General features: G+C 40.7%; 1 protein-coding gene across 4 annotated transcripts in view; it reads right to left on the bottom strand.

Annotated features, from left to right (window-relative positions):
* GDA (guanine deaminase) overlaps positions 1–18,557 on the bottom strand; it is a 101,534-nt gene that overhangs the window by 30,308 nt on the left and 52,669 nt on the right. For all 4 annotated transcript variants that reach the window (XM_032164287.2, XM_032164289.2, XM_032164288.2 and 1 more), the window contains exons 4-6: positions 10,867–10,954; positions 7,951–8,056; positions 2,465–2,492 (exon numbers count right to left, since the gene is read on the bottom strand). In XM_032164287.2, coding sequence (XP_032020178.1) covers positions 2,465–2,492; positions 7,951–8,056; positions 10,867–10,954 — 222 coding nt within the window. The remainder of the gene's footprint in view (positions 1–2,464; positions 2,493–7,950; positions 8,057–10,866; positions 10,955–18,557) is intronic.

The following is an 18,557-nucleotide window of genomic DNA, read 5'->3' as shown; positions in this document are numbered from 1 at the left end:
CAACCTAAATACCCATCAATGATAGACTGGATAAAGAAAATGTGGTACATATACACCATGGAATACTATGCAGCCATAAAAAGGGAATGAGATCATGCCATTTGCAGGGACATGGATGAAGCTGAAGGCCATTATTCTTAGCAAACTAATGCAGGAAGGGAAAGTCAAATACTGCATGTTCTCACTTACAAGTAGGAGCTAACTGATGAGAACACATGGACCCATAGAGGGGAACAACAAACACTGGGGCCTATCGGCGGGTGGAGGATGGAAGGAGGGAGAGCATTAGGAAAAATAACTAATGAGTAGTAGGCTTAATACCTGGGTGATGAAATAATCTGCACAACAAACTCCTATGACACACATTACTTGTGTGAACAAACCTGCATATGTACCCCTGAACTTCAAAGTTTTTTCAAAAAAAGGAAACTATGGATATCATGAATGTGAAGGGTACCCCAAAATGCATATCATACAGCAAGATGATTTTATATCTCTATTTTGGGGAGCAGTCCTCCATTCTAACAGTCAGTGGAAGTACGGGATTTCATGAAAACAGCTCAAAGTGGAGAATAAAGGACGGTATCTTCTTCAGCACCCAAGTTCAACAAAAGATCCTCTCCCAAACGACAGACGCTCCTCTGGCTCCGATGAAGGCTAGACTGGGTAGGCTTTATGAAGAGAAGTAGAGGCCGAAGAAGTTTTAAAAGAGTGCTGGGGAGACTAAAAGTGAGGTGATAGCGGATTCCCTTTTGGGAATACATCTTGTGCAGGTGTGCTGGTTACAGCCTTCCTGAGAACTATTCAGTTGTAGGACTGGCTCTGGTGCCACCTGAGGTGAGTGGCCAGGCAGGAGAGAAGGACTCATAGAGGGGTGATGAAGATAAGGATCTACAAAGGTTCATCTAAATCTCCCAAGGTTAGATGGAAAGAAATTTTGAGATTTCTTATGATTTCCAATCAGGCCTCAAAAGATGATCAGGGAAGGGTCAGGCTTGCCAATCTAAGAGATTGCTTGATGGAGCCACATGCCAGCCTGTTAGGGGTGGAGGCAGGAAACAGCATTGTCTCCATAGGCTCACCAACACCAGGGGAACACAATGGGGGGTACCTGCTGCATGCCTGCAGGCCATGTGAGGTGTCACACACATAGGGACCAAGACAGCCAATGGCAGGGGCATAGGACTAGACACTGCCTGTGTTACAGAGCAGGCCAAGGGCACAAGTGGCCAGAGCCAATGTTGAGGTGGCCACCAAGCAGTCCCCAACTTCCAGGTGCCACCAGTCAGCCCACGCCCATCAAGCCCTCTCCCTGCTTGCTAGAAACCAATCCTGTGAAATCAGAAGATCCCAGAGGAGGGTAAGGAAAACCACTGAGGAAGGAAAACCTACCCTGAGATGGTAACTCTAACCTGGGCAGTGACTGAGATTGTCCTAATAAAAATTGGATCAACTAAAAGCTTAGTGAACTTAAGACGAAGTTTACCTGCCTGACAAAATTTAGTTTTTCTGTGGCATGTAGGCACGGGGTTTGGGAGCCAAGAAAAGTACACACAGTTTTAAGAATAAAGCAAGTTTGATGTTTGCACATATGTGAACGGTGTCTAAACAAATCCACTAAAATCGTTAATATTTCATGATTTTAAAATGTATTTAAAACAAAACACAGAGGGCTAGGTACAGAGCTGCCCCCAAGAAAGCAAAAAACACCTGACCTCTGTTTCTATAAGTTTGACTTTTTTTAGATTTCACAAATAAGTGAGATGATGCAGTATTGTCTTTCTGGGGCTGGCTTATTTCACTTATAGTAATGGGCTGCAGGTTCATCCACATTGTCACAAATGGCAGGATTTCCTTCCTTTTTTTGGTTGAATAATATTCCATTGTGTTTGTATATAGACATACACACTGCATTTTCTTTATTTATCTGTCTACAGACACTTAAATTGTTTCCATATCTTGGCTATTCTGAATGATGCTGCAATGAACATAGAGGTGCAGATATCTTTTCAAGATGCTTATTTTGCATCTTTTGGATATACACCCAAAAGTGGGATTGCTGGCTTATGTGGGGAGATGATGGTCAAAGGGTACAAATTTTCAGTTATAGCATGAACAAGTTCTGAGGATCTAGTGTACAGCGTGTGTGGGAATAGATGTGTTAACAAATTTGATTCTGATAATCAATAAACAATGTATAAATATATCAAATCATCACATTGTACACCTTGAGTGGATACAATTTTTATTTGTCAATTACATATTTTAAGATAATTTTTTAAAAACGTCTGACTTCACTGAGCTGAGGGTGACAGTCCACAATGACACATCAGGCTCTAGGTAAATACTTCTACATGCATGAGATAAGCCAATCGTACACAGACTATCACTATCAAGCAACTTTATGAATCCTACAGCTAATGCACAGGCAATCTAAAAGTGAGCTCTGAACAAAGTTACTCACGTTCTTTTGAAGCATTTCTGACACAAATCTGAAATAAAGCAACAAATGGGTTAGAAAACTTGAGCATTTTCTTTTTTTCTTTTCTTTTCTTTTTCTTTTTTTTTTTTTTCAGACAGAGTCTGGCTCTGTTGCCCAGGCTGGAGCCTAGTGACGCAATCTCGGCTCACTGCAAGCTCTGCCTCCCACATTCACGCCATTCTCCTGCCTCAGCCTCCCGAGTAGCTGGGACTACAGGCGCCTGCCACCATGCCCGGCTCATTTTTTGTATTTTTAGTAGAGACGGGGTTTCACCGTGTTAGCCAGGATGGGTCTCGATCTCCCGACCTCATGATCTGCCTGCCTTGACCTCCCAAAGTTCTGGGATTACAGGCGTGAGCCACTGCGACCGGTGGAGCATTTTCAAATAAACATCTTAATAAGGTAAAAACATGATTCTTACATATCCTGATTTTCATGCAAACATTTCTAATGATGCACATGTTCCACCACCACTAATTAAAGATTAACAAGTAGTAATTACTCTGCTTTTTTACTTGCAGCCAGAGATGGGGTGCAAAATCACAGGGAAACGTAATGTTATCATCTAGCATTGGTCAGGCTGTTCTCAAATATTCCCACAGCACTCAAGCTGTTCTACTAGCTTAAGCTCCGTTTGGAGAAATGTTGCAATATATTATGCTCTATGCATGTTAGAGTCATGAAGTCCTATGCACTTGGAGGCTTTTAGAAGCCATGAAGCTCTTTACTTCGAATTCTCCTAAAATGGAAGCTACTTGTTCCCACAATATCACCATTTATTTCCAAGGGCAGCGTTCTCTTGGGGATGAACGTTGGAGTAATGCAGAAGGAACAGGTGAGAGGTGGTTGTGAGGTGCATGGGGAATGGGATGGTAGTGATCCCACCAGTTTATGCCTGCAGGGATGGTGGCAACTGTAAAGACTATGAAATGGCTCTTTCTGCCCTCCCTAGGCAGCTGTAGTTTTCCACCTTCTGGTATTCCTTTGTTTCAGAACAAAATGAGAATTAAGGTTTATCACCACAAAAATGGATTAATTGATAAGCTGGGGTAGGCTGATGCTAAAGGAAGGCGGGTACTCCCTCCTCTCTGTGAGCATATAAGCAGCCCCTCTGCTCCCTTTTCAGAGGACACTTTTAAGGGGAAAGAGGTCTAGGGAATAGAAAAAAGCTGAACTTCTAAAACTTGCATCAGAATATGTTTGGTCTTGGGAAAGATTTGTATCTAAAGCATTTTCTTCTGTATCTCTTAGATGTTGAACAGAATAAAATTACATTTTGTTCAGGTGCAGTGGCTCATGCCTGTAATCTCAGCACTTTGGGAGGCTGAGGCAGGCGGCTCACTTGAGGTCAGGAGTTCGAGACCAGCCTGGCCAACGTAGCAAAACCCCATCTCTACTAAAAACATAAAAATTAGCTGGGCATGGTGGCAGGGGTCTGTAATCCGAGCTACTAGGGAGGTTGAGGCATGATAATTGTTTGAACCCAGGAGTGGGAGGCTGCAGTGAGCTGAGATCGTGCCACTGCACTCCAGCCTGGGCTACAGAAGGAGACTCTGTCTCAAAAACAAAAAAACAAAAAACAAAAAACAAAAAAAAGATACAATTTCTTGTCAAATCCTTAAGGTACTATAGAAAAGCCATTTTAAAATATAAGAAAAGTATTTATATGGTCAGTAGAATCTCCCCATGTTGTATGAAAAAGAACATAATGAAAATTCATAATCTCAAGCCATAGTATGACCCACAACCAAAAGTAATTTAATGAGCAGGCCATATGTGCTTAAAAGCAAATCCAAACTACAGGAGAAGCCCTGGTCTATAATGAAGGGTAGGGACAGGGTAAATAATTTACTTCATTTTACAAGAGGATTTAGCCCAGGACTCCTATAGCAAGTTCCTGCAGGCTTTAAATATAATTTGTTACACAAAAATTATATTGACATTCAAGTTGGACAAACCCACACAGTGACCTTGGCAAATGGGAAGAATGCCTCAGTGCATTAATTCATCTTTCAATTTTAATTCGATGGAGTATGTTAATACATCTTGAGCTTCTCAGGCCTTTTTTGGTTTTGGCTTCAACAATGTGTGATTAAGGGAGAAAAGTGAGGGGAAGAATGCTGGAAGCATCAAGAGAAGCACTGCTGTACCACAGGAGAAAATCACAGAGAGCTGGAGTCTCTGCAAATATGCTCACAGCTATTTATTCTGTACAAAATCTTCCTTTTAAAAAAATCTAATCACTTTCTACTCAACTCTTATCTAAAGTGGATGTGAACTAGAAAACACAAATGTACATGAACACAATCTCACCCACATACTCCTATTTTTAAAAACTATTTATATGGAAGAATAATTTACATACCATAAAATTCACCTGTTTTAAGTGCACAAAGCCATGATTTTTAGTAGATTTATTGGGTTTTACAACCACCATCATAACCTAGTTTTTGAACATTCTCATCACCCCAGTTAGATTCCTTGGGCCCATTTAGTTAATAGTTATTCATGGGTCGGGCATGGTGGCTCACGCCTGTAATCCCAGCACTTTGGGAGGCTGAGGCGGGTGGATCACGAGGTCAGGAGATTGAGATCATCCTGGCTAACACAGTGAAACCCTGTCTCTACTAAAAATACAAAAAATTAGCTGGGCGTGGTGGCGGGCGCCTGTAGTCCCAGCTACTTGGGAGGCTGAGGCAGGAGAATGGCATGAACCCATGAGGCGGAGCTTGCAGTGAGCCGAGATAGCGCCGCTGCACTCCAGCCTGGGTGACAAAGCAAGACTCCATCTCAAAAAAATAAATAAATAAATAGTTATTCGTACTTCCAGCCCCAGGCAATTGCTGGTGTTCTGTCTCTATGAATTTGCATTTTCTATATATTTCATACCAATTAAATCATATGATACCTGGCCTTTTGTGTTTGGTTTCTTTGTCTTAGCACAGTGTTTTTAAAAACCATCCATGTTGTAGTATGTATCAGTTCTTCATTCCTTTTTATGGCTGAATAATATTTCATTGTATACCACGTTTTATTTATCCATTTGCCAGTTATGAACACTTTGGTTGCTTCCACTATTTGGTGCAGGACAAGTTCCCATATGGCCTTGGTGACACAGTTTTGCCCCTTTTCTTACTTGTAGTTATCAGAATAACTGTAGAATGTGCTGGAAATGCAACCACCCTGAGATATGGAGAAACTGGTCAGAACAGCCTGGGCCCTGTTCCCATTCCTCCTAGAACAGGGTGTTCTGCAATGTTTTAGTTCAGTAAGACCAGTCTCATCTGGGTATAAAACCACAGGTAGAGCATGCTCGCAGGGTCCCTGAGCTGTGATGTGATGTGGGGCATGCACATATGAGACTCTTGGGCAACTTTCCTGAGCCATGGAGGATCAGTTCACCTAGGCTTCTATTTTCCCTTGCTACCTATCTGTGCATAATAAACCTGCTTTGCTTAACTTGTTGTATAAGTGTGCTGTCTCACCGGATTCGTGTAAGTGGTGTGCAGTATTGGTGAGGTGTTTAGAGTCCTCCCCTGGGATTGATACCTATGTGCAGTGAACCTGCTTTGCTCCACATTTGTCTTCTATAAATAATGTTACTATGAACATTTACCTGCAAGTCTTTATGTGGAAACATGTTTTCATTTTCCTTGCACATCTTTACCTTTTATGATTCTATCTGCATGTGGTACCCTATTCTTTGAGGTGGAAATCTTCCCGAAGTAGGCTGTCCACAATCTTTGGGAATCCAGCTCAATGTCCAGCAGCAGCAGAGTGGGCCTTGGTCCCTCCCATGGTCTCTCTCTAGCCTGTGTCACCACATAACATCCTCAGAGCTTTTATTACAGGTAGTAGAATGAGGCCCTATTCCCTATGAGCACAGATGTAGAACCAAAGCAGAAAAAGGAACCACATCTTCCCTCCTGTATGCCTGCATTTCAGCTTACAGAGATGTTCTTTCAGGCCACCTTTGTGAAGAGGGGATATTCTAGATCCCTACATTAGCATGTTATGGCCATTCCAGCATACATCCAGAACAACTTTCCTGTTCCCAACGTAGGACGAAATAGTAGTGAAGGATGCATACACCACCTTGAGAAAACAATAAAAGATACCCAACTATGGTAACTTTTGGTGGTTTCATTACAAAAAAAAAAAAATTCTTCTTTATGCCTTTTTGTGCTTCTCTAAGTTCTGGACCATGGAAACACATATTACTTTGGTATCTTTTTAAAAAATCCTTTTGTAGTGAAAGTCTTTCATTAACCTGTAAATACAACTCATTTTTCCTAACTTCTTGTATACTATTTTATTTCATAAATAATTCTTCATTTCCATCATCATTTTTAAATTAACATATGCCACAGCAAATATTCTTGCATACCCTCTGTTTCTCTCTCTTTTACTCTCTTTATTTACATTGAATATGAGGTGTGATCTATATCATGGGAGAAAGAACTTTGAGCCAGGCACAGTGGCTCATGCCTGTAATCCTAGCACTTTGGGTGGCCAAGGCAGGTGCATCACTTGAGGTCAGGAGTTCAAGACCAGCCTGGCCAACCTGGTGAAACCACGTCTCTACCAAAAATACAAAAATTAGCTGGGTGTGGTGGTGAGCGCCTGTAATCCCAGCTACTCAGGAGGCTGAGGCAGGAGAATCTCTTCAACATGGGAGGCGGAGGTTTCAGTGAGCTGAGATCACGTCATTGCACTCCAGCCTGGGTGACAGAGTGAGACTCTGTCTCAAAAAAGAAAAGAACTTTGAATTTAAAGTCATAGACCCTGGTTTTGAATTCTGGCTCCACTATTTAAAAGCTGTATGACTGTGAGCAAGCCTCTTAGCCTATGTCAGACTCAGCTTTCTTATCATAAAAGACAGATGTGGGCCTGGCGCGGTGGCTCAAGCCTGTAATCTCAGCATTTTGGGAGGCTGAGGCAGGCAGATCATGAGGTCAGGAATTCGAGACCAGCCCAGCCAACATAGTGAAACCCCGTCTCTACTAAAAATACAAAAATTAGCTGGGTGTGGTGGCATGCACCTATAGTCCCAGCTACTCAGGAGGCTGAGGCGGGAGAATCGCTTGAACCTGGGAGGCAGAGTTTGCAGTGAGCCGAAGGTTTCAGTGAGCTGAGACCATGCCATTGCACTCCAGCCTGGGTGACAGAGTGAGACTCCGTCTCTAAATAAATAAATAAAAAGACAGATGCTTCATGGAGATTTCTATGAGGATCAAGTGTGGCACTATGAAGGAAAGCTCTTTGTAAATCATTAATGATTATCAAGTATTTGATCAAATTCACTGTCGACTAGCTGACCCATTGCATTAAACAGAACACTCTGAGTCACTATGTGCACATCCCAACTGGGTGATAACAGTATCCTGTTTCATTTTTCCATCTCTAACTCCATCAGTGCAGCACAGTAATTCACCTGTAAGACAAATCAAGACAAATGGGCTTTTTACCTCTTGGTTTCCTTGATCGATTCCTCAGTGGTCTCCTTGTATTCTGGAAAAGTGTCATTCAAATCCATGCAAACTTTGCCCACAAATGCCCGCTGTCCAAATTTATCTGTAAAGTATACACAAAAAGAATATGAAGGCATGTTTGTTTCTGAAACAGTACTTTTTCTAAGCTTCTAACAATAATTTTTAAATTAAAATCATTTATGGAAAACATAAATGAAAATGTAAAAGATCATCCACCATCACACCACTTAAGAACAATAACCACCACAAACTCCCCACTATATTCCGTAAACAGTAAAAGTTTTTCTATTCATCCCTTTAACCCACCACCTCCCCCATCCCCATTCTCAGGTTGTCAGGTGGGTTTTTTGGTTTTTTTGTTTGTTTGTTTGTTTTGTTTTTGAGATGGAGTCTCGCTCTGTCACCAGGCTGGAGTGCAGTGGCGCAATCTGGGCTCACTGCAACCTCCAACTCCCTGGTTGAAGCGATTCTCTTGCCTCAGCCTCCTCAGTAGCTGGGATTACAGGCACGCACCACCACGCCCAGCTAATTTTTGTATTTTTAGTAGAGACAGGGTTTCACCATGTTGGCCAGGATGGTTCGATCTCCTGACCTCGTGATCCGCCCGCCTGGGCCTCCCAAAGTGCTGGGATTACAGGTGTGAGCCACTGTGCTTGACCAGGTGTTTTTAAGTTATTATTCAGTTTTTCCCTTTGCTTATCCAGTGTGTCTATATTTTCATTAAATGTGCAACTATCTTTGCTCTCATTTTATCACATGGTAAAGAAGCAAACAGCCTCAGGTCCTAAAGAAAGACTCTCTTAGTCATTGACATACCTACACTCAGCTTCTTCTCCCCCAACTTACAATCTCCCTCCTGTCTCCTACTCTACCACCATCCCTTGAATCTCTCTCTCCCTCTCTCTATCATGGTCCTCTTCTAGATAAAACACAGAATGGTTGAGGAATAAGGACATGAGCACTGGAATTGGAAAGATTTGGACTGATTCCTTACTCCTCTGATTACTCCAGGTTGTAGATATTATTTGGTTAAGGTCTAAATCTATATATGTACAGTGTTCTCTGCTATGTGTAGGGTTGTGAGGAATACATGCAATAATATATATAAGGTGTCAGGCATGTGGTTATCTAGGCAACATACTGCTACTATTCTTTTTTTTTTTTTTTTTTTTTTAAAGATGGTGTCTCGCTCTGTCGCCCAGGCTAGAGTGCAGTGGCATAATCTCAGCTCACTGAAATCTCTGCCTCTCGGGTTCACGTCATTCTCCTGCCTCAGCCTCCTGAGTAGCTGGGACTACAGGCACCCACCACCATGCTTGGCTAACTTTTTGTATTTTTAGTAGAGACAAGGTTTCACCGTGTTAGCCAGGACGGTCTCGATCTCCTGACCTCGTGATCCGCCTGCCTCGGCCTCTGAAAGTGCCGGGATTACAGGCATGAGCCACCACGCCCGGCCATACTATTCTTAACTGAAACAATGCCAATATTATCTGTGAGGAATTTTACGCAGTCTTACTAGCAGCTCTCAGCACTAGAACCTAGTCCTCATCAGAGGTGCTGGAAGAATTCTATTTCAGCAAGAAAATTGAGGCTATATGGGACAATGGTAATTGTTTTTACAGTGTCTCCATCTCTGTCATGAGGGATTTTCAAAAACCTTTCTGCCTCTCTCCTTCCCCTGTAATTCATTTTGATAACTGGCTATTAGATTAATCTTCCTTAAAATACCACTTTCATCACTTCACTCACACCTGGACTCAGAACCTTTTTTGAGTTTTTGGTGCATATTTGAGCTCTTCTACAATCTGAACCCTCCCATCTGCCTACCCTCTTCTCCCACTGCCCCCAGGCGATGAATCCACTCCTCCAGTTAAATTACTGTGGTCCCTGCATCCACTATTGACACTCCTGTTCCCATACCTGTGTCCATGTCATTTCCCCTATCTGGAAGACAGTTTGTCCTCTCCTCATCTTGTCTTTACTTCAAAGCCCAGTTTAAAGGACCCTTTCATAAAGTCTTCCCAGATGTCCTAGTTCTGGGTTCTCTTTGCCCTCTCTGAAAACTGTAATATCTCTTTTTCAGAATCACCCATTAGGTCAGGTCTTTTGCATAAGCAAACAGTGGCATCAGTGTATCAGCCAACAGTATTTACTGAGCACCTGCTATGTGCCAGGTACTGTGCTGGGTACAAGTTTTGGAATCATCAACCTGAATCCAGAATCAGCTCTTCTTACTAGCTGTGCAACCCTGGGCATGTTACTTATCCTCTCTGAGCGTCAGTCTAACCATCTGTAACATGAGGACATCAGTAAACACCTCAGAAGGCTGTTTGCTGCTGAACTAATTCTTACAGAGTGCTTTGCACAATGCTAGACGTCTAGTAACAGCACCATAGTTGTTACTAAGGTTAGTAATCAACGTGTGTAGGTATTCTGTCTGGCTTCTCAAGGGCAGAGACTATTTTTTATCTCATTGTGTTTCCAGCATCTAGCATAGTGCCCTGACTCTAGCCAACAGCCACCATGTATCTGCTGATATAAGAAACTATTACCACAGCTAGAATTAGTAAAGTTTCCCTAAAAAGCCCTAAATTAATACACAAAATTCAGAGTCATATATATCATTCTGTAACCAACAATTATAAGTAAATAATCAGAGTACTTAGAAAACAGAAAACACTCCATGATACAGTTTTCTATTTTCTAAGTACTTTAGAAAATTTCCTAAGGGCCACAGTGACACATAGACACTTAATTATTTGCAAAAAATGTAATGCTCATGTTCTAGCAATTAAAAGGCAGGTCTGCCCACAAGTACGTATAAGTTGTTTGCCATGATGGTCTGGCTGTCTTTGCTTGATGTGCCCATAAATCATGCTTTCATTTGCTCACCTGTAATTTCAGCAAGGAGCAGAGATGAGTCAGTGTGAATTGTTGCAAAGTAACAAGCTGTGGTTGTTCCATTCTTTAGTGTCCTCCTCTAAAAATAAATCACAAAAACCGTGAATTACGTGTGCTCAGAAAAGTCACATGGTATATATCCAGAGGAAAACAGAATTTTAGTTTTTAATTTTAAAATGTTTTTATTTAAAGGTATGCCATCTTGATGTAGAGTACAGTTAGGTAAGTGGCAAAAAGTATTTATATTCCAAAAGTTAGCTGGAGGAGAGGCTGATACTTCCGATTTTTTCTCGATTCACACAGTTCTGTGCTTCAGAATTCATTAAAATGTGATACTAATGAATTCCTTCTTTCTTAGGATTGTTTAAGGATATCCAAATTTCATTGCATCTGGGAGTACATAAATAAGGTTTTTCTTCTACTACAGAATAAAAATATTCAGCCAGACTTTAGCTCAACCTGGAAGGTTAATCACGTATATCTATCTCCTTTCCTTCGCAAATTACAACAAACATGACAGTAAAGGAGTACAAACGTTATTAACCCACAAGAAGAACATGAGAGGAGAGACAGGAGCAGAGAAGACATTTCAATATCTTTTTGGAAGACAAAAAACATGGAGGAGAACCTGGAAGCAACTTGGAAAGAAGGAGAGAAGTGTGTGGGTTTTAGCAGGGGACTGGCTGGAAGTCTATGTGGGTATGATTAAACCCTGGCAGGAACCTTGTTGAAATCAGCCAACCACCCTTAACTTCTTCCTTGTAAGAGATTTACTCTTTATAGAACCTGGATAGTATTTAGAGGGTACAAGCCCCAAAAGAGAAGGTAACGCAGAGGTTTAAGTGAAAATCTGGCTGACCTCAAGGGCACTCAGTCATTTTCCCCAGAATACCACGTGTACTACTCCCACAACTCCTGGCAGGGGACTAAACGATTCTTTTCTAGAGAAAATGAATGGCTCTAGAAGAAAGATGTCTTCACAGTGATATTTGGGACCTAAATTCACTGCCTTCACTACTCATCCTATAATGAAGTTACCATCAACAAGTGATACCTCCACCCAGATATTCCAATCAGCACCTTATAGCATCACAGTATGAATGTATGTCCAGGGTTTGATAGGCATTGGAGGGAATCTATTATCAAAAAGATAAGGAGGGGGAGAAAGAATCTGGAAAAAATCTTAGTCTATAAGGTCAGAAGAAAGCTCAGTTAAAAAAAAACAACTATGACTCACATCCTCAAAGAAATAAAAGAAACTATTGCACCCACAAAACAAGAACAGAATGCTATGAAAATCAGAAAGCAGGAGCTCTCCAAAAGTAAAAATATAAATGAAATGTGGAAGCCAGTAGGAGGGTTGTAGGATACATTACAAGAGAATTGCTCAGGAAAAGGAAAAGATGAAAATCAAAGGTGAGAACATAAGAAAATTAGGCTCAATCTAGGCAGTCCAACATTTAGAATAAGAAATCTAAATTTTTTTAAATAAATGGAAGGGACAAAAATATGAAAAATAATATTCATCTCCAAAATTAAAATCCTCATAGAATTGTCAGCACAGGGAATAAAAAGAGAAACCAAAGTAAGGCATATAATTGTGAGATATTAAGTTCGTACGTACAGAAAAGATGCTAAAAACTCCAGGAGAAAAAAAAACTGGTCACAGATAAATGACAGGACTCACAACGACATTGAATTTCTCACTAACAATGCTGGAAGCAGAACAATGCCTTCAAATTCAACTCATATATATCATTCTGTAACCAAAAATCCTAAGTAAATAATCAAAGTACTTAGAAAATAGAAAACGCTCTATTATATAGTTTTCTATTTTCTAAGTACTTTAGAAAATTTTCTAAGGGCCACAGTGATACACAGACACTTAAGTACTTGCAAAAAATGCAATACTCATGTTCTAGCAATCAAAAAGGAGGTCTTCCCATAAGTACATATAAGTTGTTTGTCACAACAGGAGTTATTTTTAACATACAATTTTATACCCCGGTAAATTATCAATCAAGTGTGAAGGTAGCATAGAAATATGATTAAGTACCGAAGGACTTGAAAATTTTACTCTCCATGAACTCTTTCTTAGGAAGCTTTTAAAAACTGGCTTTTAGTAAAACACGAGAGTAATCCAAAGTAATTCCTGGATCCAGGGAGCGGGCATTAAACGCAGGAAAGAGGCAACGAGAATGCCAAGATTACAGTAGTGCTACAGAGAATGCTGACCAGAAACAAGAGAATGGGAGGAGGTGAGAAGATCTTCAAGAAAGAAAATGGAACTGATATTGCCTGACCTGTCTGAGCACTTGGAAAAAGGACTAGTGGATTGAATACTTTGGAGCATATCTTTAGCAGAAGCTTTTAAAGTGCAGAGGAAAACCCTCCAGACAGTGGCTCTTGCTTATGTTTTGCCTGTTATTAGCTATGTGACCTTGAGAAAGTTGCTTACATTCCATGTTTCCCCCTTTGTGAAAAAAGAGGGTTTTCTTGACTAGTACAGACATCAGAAGCTCAAGTGTCTGCAGGATTGAAATAGTTTGGAGTTAGGATAATAGAAACAAACATGCCGTACCTTAGACAGTAGCCTCTAATTAGATCCAGTGTGTTCCATTTTTTTGTTGTTGTTATTTTGGGTTTTGTTTTTTGAGACAGGGTCTTGCTCTAGAGTGCAGTGGTGCCATCACACATCACAGCTCACTGTAAACCTTGAATTCTTGAGGTCAAGAGAGCCTTCCACCTCAGCCTCCCAAGTAGCTGGGACTACAGATGCATGCCACCATGCCTAGCCATTTTTTTTTTTTTTTTTTTAAGACAAGCCCTTGCTATATTGCCCAGGCTGGTCTTGAACTCATGGCCCCAAGTGATCCTCTTGCCCTCAGACTCCCAAAGTTGTTGGGATTACAGGCGTGAGCCACCACACCTGGCCCAGTCAATTGTTTCAAAAAAGCAAATGAGAACTGAGTAACATTGGTTAGTCCCAAAAGTCAAAAGAATTTGGAAACCTGTCAATTTTTACAAATATTAAGATAATTTTCATGTAAAACAAAAAGATCTGGCTACCAGCAGAGGATGTTTAGAACCCGTCAATTACAGACAAGGATGAGCTCTCCATCACAAATCCAGGTGGAAAGCCAATACCATGACAAAGGTGTCAAATTTAATCTCCAGCAACTAGAAAAGTGTATGGGTTCTAGGATGTGCTCAGTAAATATTTACTGAATGAACACCTGAGGAAGCAGAATTACTAAAACAACAAGAGACATAAAATGAACGAAAAATAGCATCCTTCGATGAATAGGACAGGATGTCGTATCCTTGAAAGAAGAACAGGTTATTATAAGTAGTAAGAGTGAGTTAATGATTTACAAAACTGGCCCATACCATTTCCTAAGAATGTAGTATGAAAGAAAAGTTTAGAGACATGAAAACAGAAGTTTCAATATTTTTCTAATAGTAATTATCAAAAGGAAGAATAGATTGAAGAGAGGAATATACTCAGAAAAAGAGAGAAAGAGAAATAACAGAATTCCTAGAAACAGAAGGGAGACAGAAGTTCTCTTATTGAAAGAACTACGTATTAAAGAGAATGAATTGAAGAATTAAACTGAGAATGAATTGGGATGATCAACAATTATAATTTCGGAATATCAGGAATGAAGAAAAAAATCTCAAAGGCCAGAAAATTAACTAGAAAGAAATGAGAATCAGATTGATGTGAGCACATTGGATGCTGATAGATAAATAATTTCAAATAGAAATCTCTCTACAGCTAAGGCATTGTTCAAGAGTCAAAAAAAAAAAAAAAGTAAGGCCATTTTTGATAATTCTAGGTTTTAGAATGTTTATCATCCACCATATTGGAAAGAATTGTCAGAGGATATATTCCAACAAAAATGAATGAAGATAGGGATCCAAGTAGCAAAATAAAAAGCAAAGCTCATTGTTAAGTTATAATTATAATAATTAGTATTATTGAGATGGAGTCTTGCTCTGTCACCCAGGCTAGAGTGCAACGGCGCACCTTGGCTTACTGCAACCTCCACCTCCTGGGTTCAAGCTATTCTCCCGCCTCAGCCTCCTGAGTAGCTGGGATTACAGGCACCTGCCATCATGGCTGGCTAATTTTTGTGTTTTTAGTAGAGGCGGGGTCTCACCATGTTGGCCAGGCTGGTCTGGAATTCCTGACCTCAGGTGACCCGCCCGCCTAGGCCTCTCAAAGTGCTGGGATTACAGGCATGAGCCACCGTACCCGGCCCTCATTGTTAAATTAAGTGAGATGCTAAAATAAAAAACTGGAATTAAATTGAGATAATTTTTTTAAATTAAACTTAAAGTTAAATATTATCTTAAATACAGTATACATGGCAAAAATAATGAAACTAAAATCTCAGATGATATAACATAGGACATAGCAAAAAGGGTAGGGATGAAGAAGGCAACAGAATGAAAATGCTCTTGTCTTACCATATGGGAGAATATGGAGCAAAAGAATAGAATTGTTCAAGACTTTTAACAACTTCATCTCATAGAGATAGAAAAAAACGTCAAATCAACAGAGAAAATACAGTCTTCTTTTAAAAAATCACAGAATAATCATAAAAATTAACCTTTTATTAGGTCATAAATCTCAGCTATCCCCAAGAAAAATGACACATTACATTTACTAACCAAACTAAAATAAAACTCAAAATTAAAACGGATATGTAATCTAAATTTTTCTAAATTTTCAAAATTTTAAGCACCTTTCTACAATCTTGACTTAAAGATGAAATCGAAATGGAAAGCTGGGGCTATTTAGAAGCACTACACAAACACTGACAGTAAGCCGCTTCCTCAGAGTCAGGCCTAAAGCGGGAGGTATAGGGCTTATATGGGAGAAGATTTTAGTGAATGAGAAATTGAAGCTTCAAATTGGACTGTGTTAAAGCAAGCTAAATTTGGCCTGAGCATGCTTCTCAACTTTGAGTTTATAAGGAACTGCAACCTAACTTAGTATATCGAGTCACTGAAAGCCTGATTAGTAATACGCTTTTGTAACAAATAGCTGAGTCTCAGCCAATCACAGCAGCTGAGCTCTAGCCAGTCACAGGTGCCAAGTGATCAGAACAAGTTTGAATAAGGCAAACCCAGAGCTGTAACAATCAAGCTGTTGCTGTACCTCACTTCCATTTTCTGTCTTAAATGCTGCCTGCCCACCTTGCTGGGCAGAGTTCTCTGAACCTTTCCTGGTTCTGAGAGCTGCCTGATTCTGGAATCGTTCTTTGCTCAATTTACTCAGTTAAATTTAATTTCTGTGAAGTTTTTCTTTCAACAACTAGAATGAACTGAAAACACTAGAAAGTTCAGGAACTGCCCTAATTACAGTAAACGGACAGGACAGGGAGACCCCTGAGAAAGGGAAGAAGGAAGGGAGGAAGGAAACCCAAAGCTACTCCGGTTTATTCCCACTGAGCTCATCCCACTGAGTAGGCTACGCGGCTAGTTAACACATCTCCATACCCTTAAACAGATGTCAGCCATACCCTCAGTGCCTCCAATTTAAAAGTTTGTGGGCCCACACTCATTCATTATCAGACACATAAGAAAGAACATAGGATATGTGCTCTGCAATTTTTTTTTTTTTTTTTGAGACAGAGTCTCGCTCTGTCACCCAGGCTAGAGTGTAGTGGCCTGATCTTGGCTCACTGCAACCTCCTCCTCCGGGTTCAAGTGATTCTCGTGCCTCAGCCTCCCGAGTAGCTGAGATTATAGGCACATGCCACCACACCCAGCTAATTTTTGTATTTTTAGTAGAGACGGGGTTTCGCCATGTTTCCCAGGCCGGTCTCAAACTCCTGACCTCAGGTGATCTGCGCACCTTGGTCTCCCAAAGTGCTAGGATTACAGGCCTGACATCAAATACTTAAACCACCACCACGCTCGGCCTGACATCAAATACTTAAACAAATCTCTGATGTCAGAAATAATTTAATGGAATATTGCCTGAAAAATATATAGTCCTTGATACTCTATCTCTCTAAACATAAAAGAATGATCTATCTGGACTTTTTGAGAGTATGGAATCTTTACAATATATATTTTGACAGCATAGTGTCTATCCATACTAAGGAATATTGAGATTAATTTTCTTAAGTTTCAGTATGAAGCATAGATATGCTTTACCTTAACAAATGTGTTTTTAAATCATAAAGCAGTGTAAATTTCATAACTGATTTCCCTCTTTAGGTCAGGTTCTATAAATCTAAAGCCAAATTCATGACAAACTAACAAATGCATGAACCCCCACAGTAGTCATCGATTTCTTGGTTTTATTTTACTTTTCCTTCCCCCTTTTTTTTCTTGGCCTTGATTTCATGACTCATTTTCTTTTGTTGTATACTATGCAATTTTCAGCTATCTCACATCTTTTTTAGAACAATGTGAGGTATAAATAAATTTTGAGAATAAAGATTTGGTGTGGTTAACACCATTCATTAACACAATGCGCCAGCTACTTTATACATAGCTTTAGTCCTTCTCAGCTTTTCTAGTGTCATGTGGTGCATGCTAAATATGTAAGATCCACAATTGCACTGAATTTATAATTATGTGAGGCAAGTGTATAAATGTTAGCACTTGCTCAGCTGGGCACGGTGGCTCATGCCTGTAATCCTGATACTTTGGGAGGCCGAGGTGGGTGGATCATGAGGTCAGGAGTTCAAGACCAGCCTGAGCAATATGGTGAAACCCCGTCTCTACTAAAAATAGAAAAATTAAGCCTGTAATCCCAGCACTTTGGGAGGCCGAGGCGGGCGGATCACGAGGGCAGGAGATCAAGACCATCCTGGCTAACATGGTGAAACCCCGTCTCTACTAAAAATACAAAAAATTAGCCGGGCGTGTTGGCGGGCGCCTGTAGTCCCAGCTACTCGGGAGGCTGAGGCAGGAGAATGGCGTGAACCCAGGAGGTGGAGGTTGTGGTGAGCCGAGATCGCACCACTGCACTCCAGCCTGGGAGACAGAGAAAGACTTGGTCTCAAAAAAAAAAAAAAAAAAAAAAAAAAAAAATAAGCCGAGTGCGGTGGCAGGTGCCTGTAATCTCCTCTACTCGGGAAGCTGAGGCAGGAGAATCGCTTGAACCTGGGCAGCAGAGGTTGCAGTGAGCCGAGATCATGCCACTGCACTCCAGCTTGGGTGACAAAGTGAGACTCTTGTCTCCAAAAAAAAAAAATAGCACTTGCTTTTACTCTTTAAGACTGGAATGATGCAAGACCAAAAAAACTGGCAAGATGGTTAGGTCAGTTGACGTGGAAGACTTATAATACTGCCACCACCACATGTAGTGAACACCTTAGGAGGAATCAATGGGTCCCACAAAAATCCATGAGTGTTTAGACCAAGTGCACTGAACACCAGGACATAATGGTCAGTCAGACAAGGCGGCATTTGCGCTTTAGCTCCTTTACTGCAGAAACTGTTTCTGATTCCTGAGTAGATTCTGGTTCTGGGCATAGGATTGGAGTAAGAAAGGAACTGATTTTCCTGAAAGAGGAGAAGGAAGGACACTTTCAGAGCCTTCAACATATGGCTGGCACACACTACTGCCACTGTTCAATGACTGTACTAGCCCCAGAGTTCCCTCTAGTGGTGTCAGTGCTCAAGTCATATTACCATGTGCCATGCAATATGGGACC

Source organism: Hylobates moloch, unplaced genomic scaffold (assembly GCF_009828535.3).
Source record: "Hylobates moloch isolate HMO894 unplaced genomic scaffold, HMol_V3 SCAFFOLD_10, whole genome shotgun sequence".
Lineage (NCBI taxonomy): Eukaryota > Metazoa > Chordata > Mammalia > Primates > Hylobatidae > Hylobates > Hylobates moloch.
The sequence above is the reverse complement of the archived record's forward strand: the minus strand, read 5'-3'. Positions and strand labels throughout refer to the sequence as shown.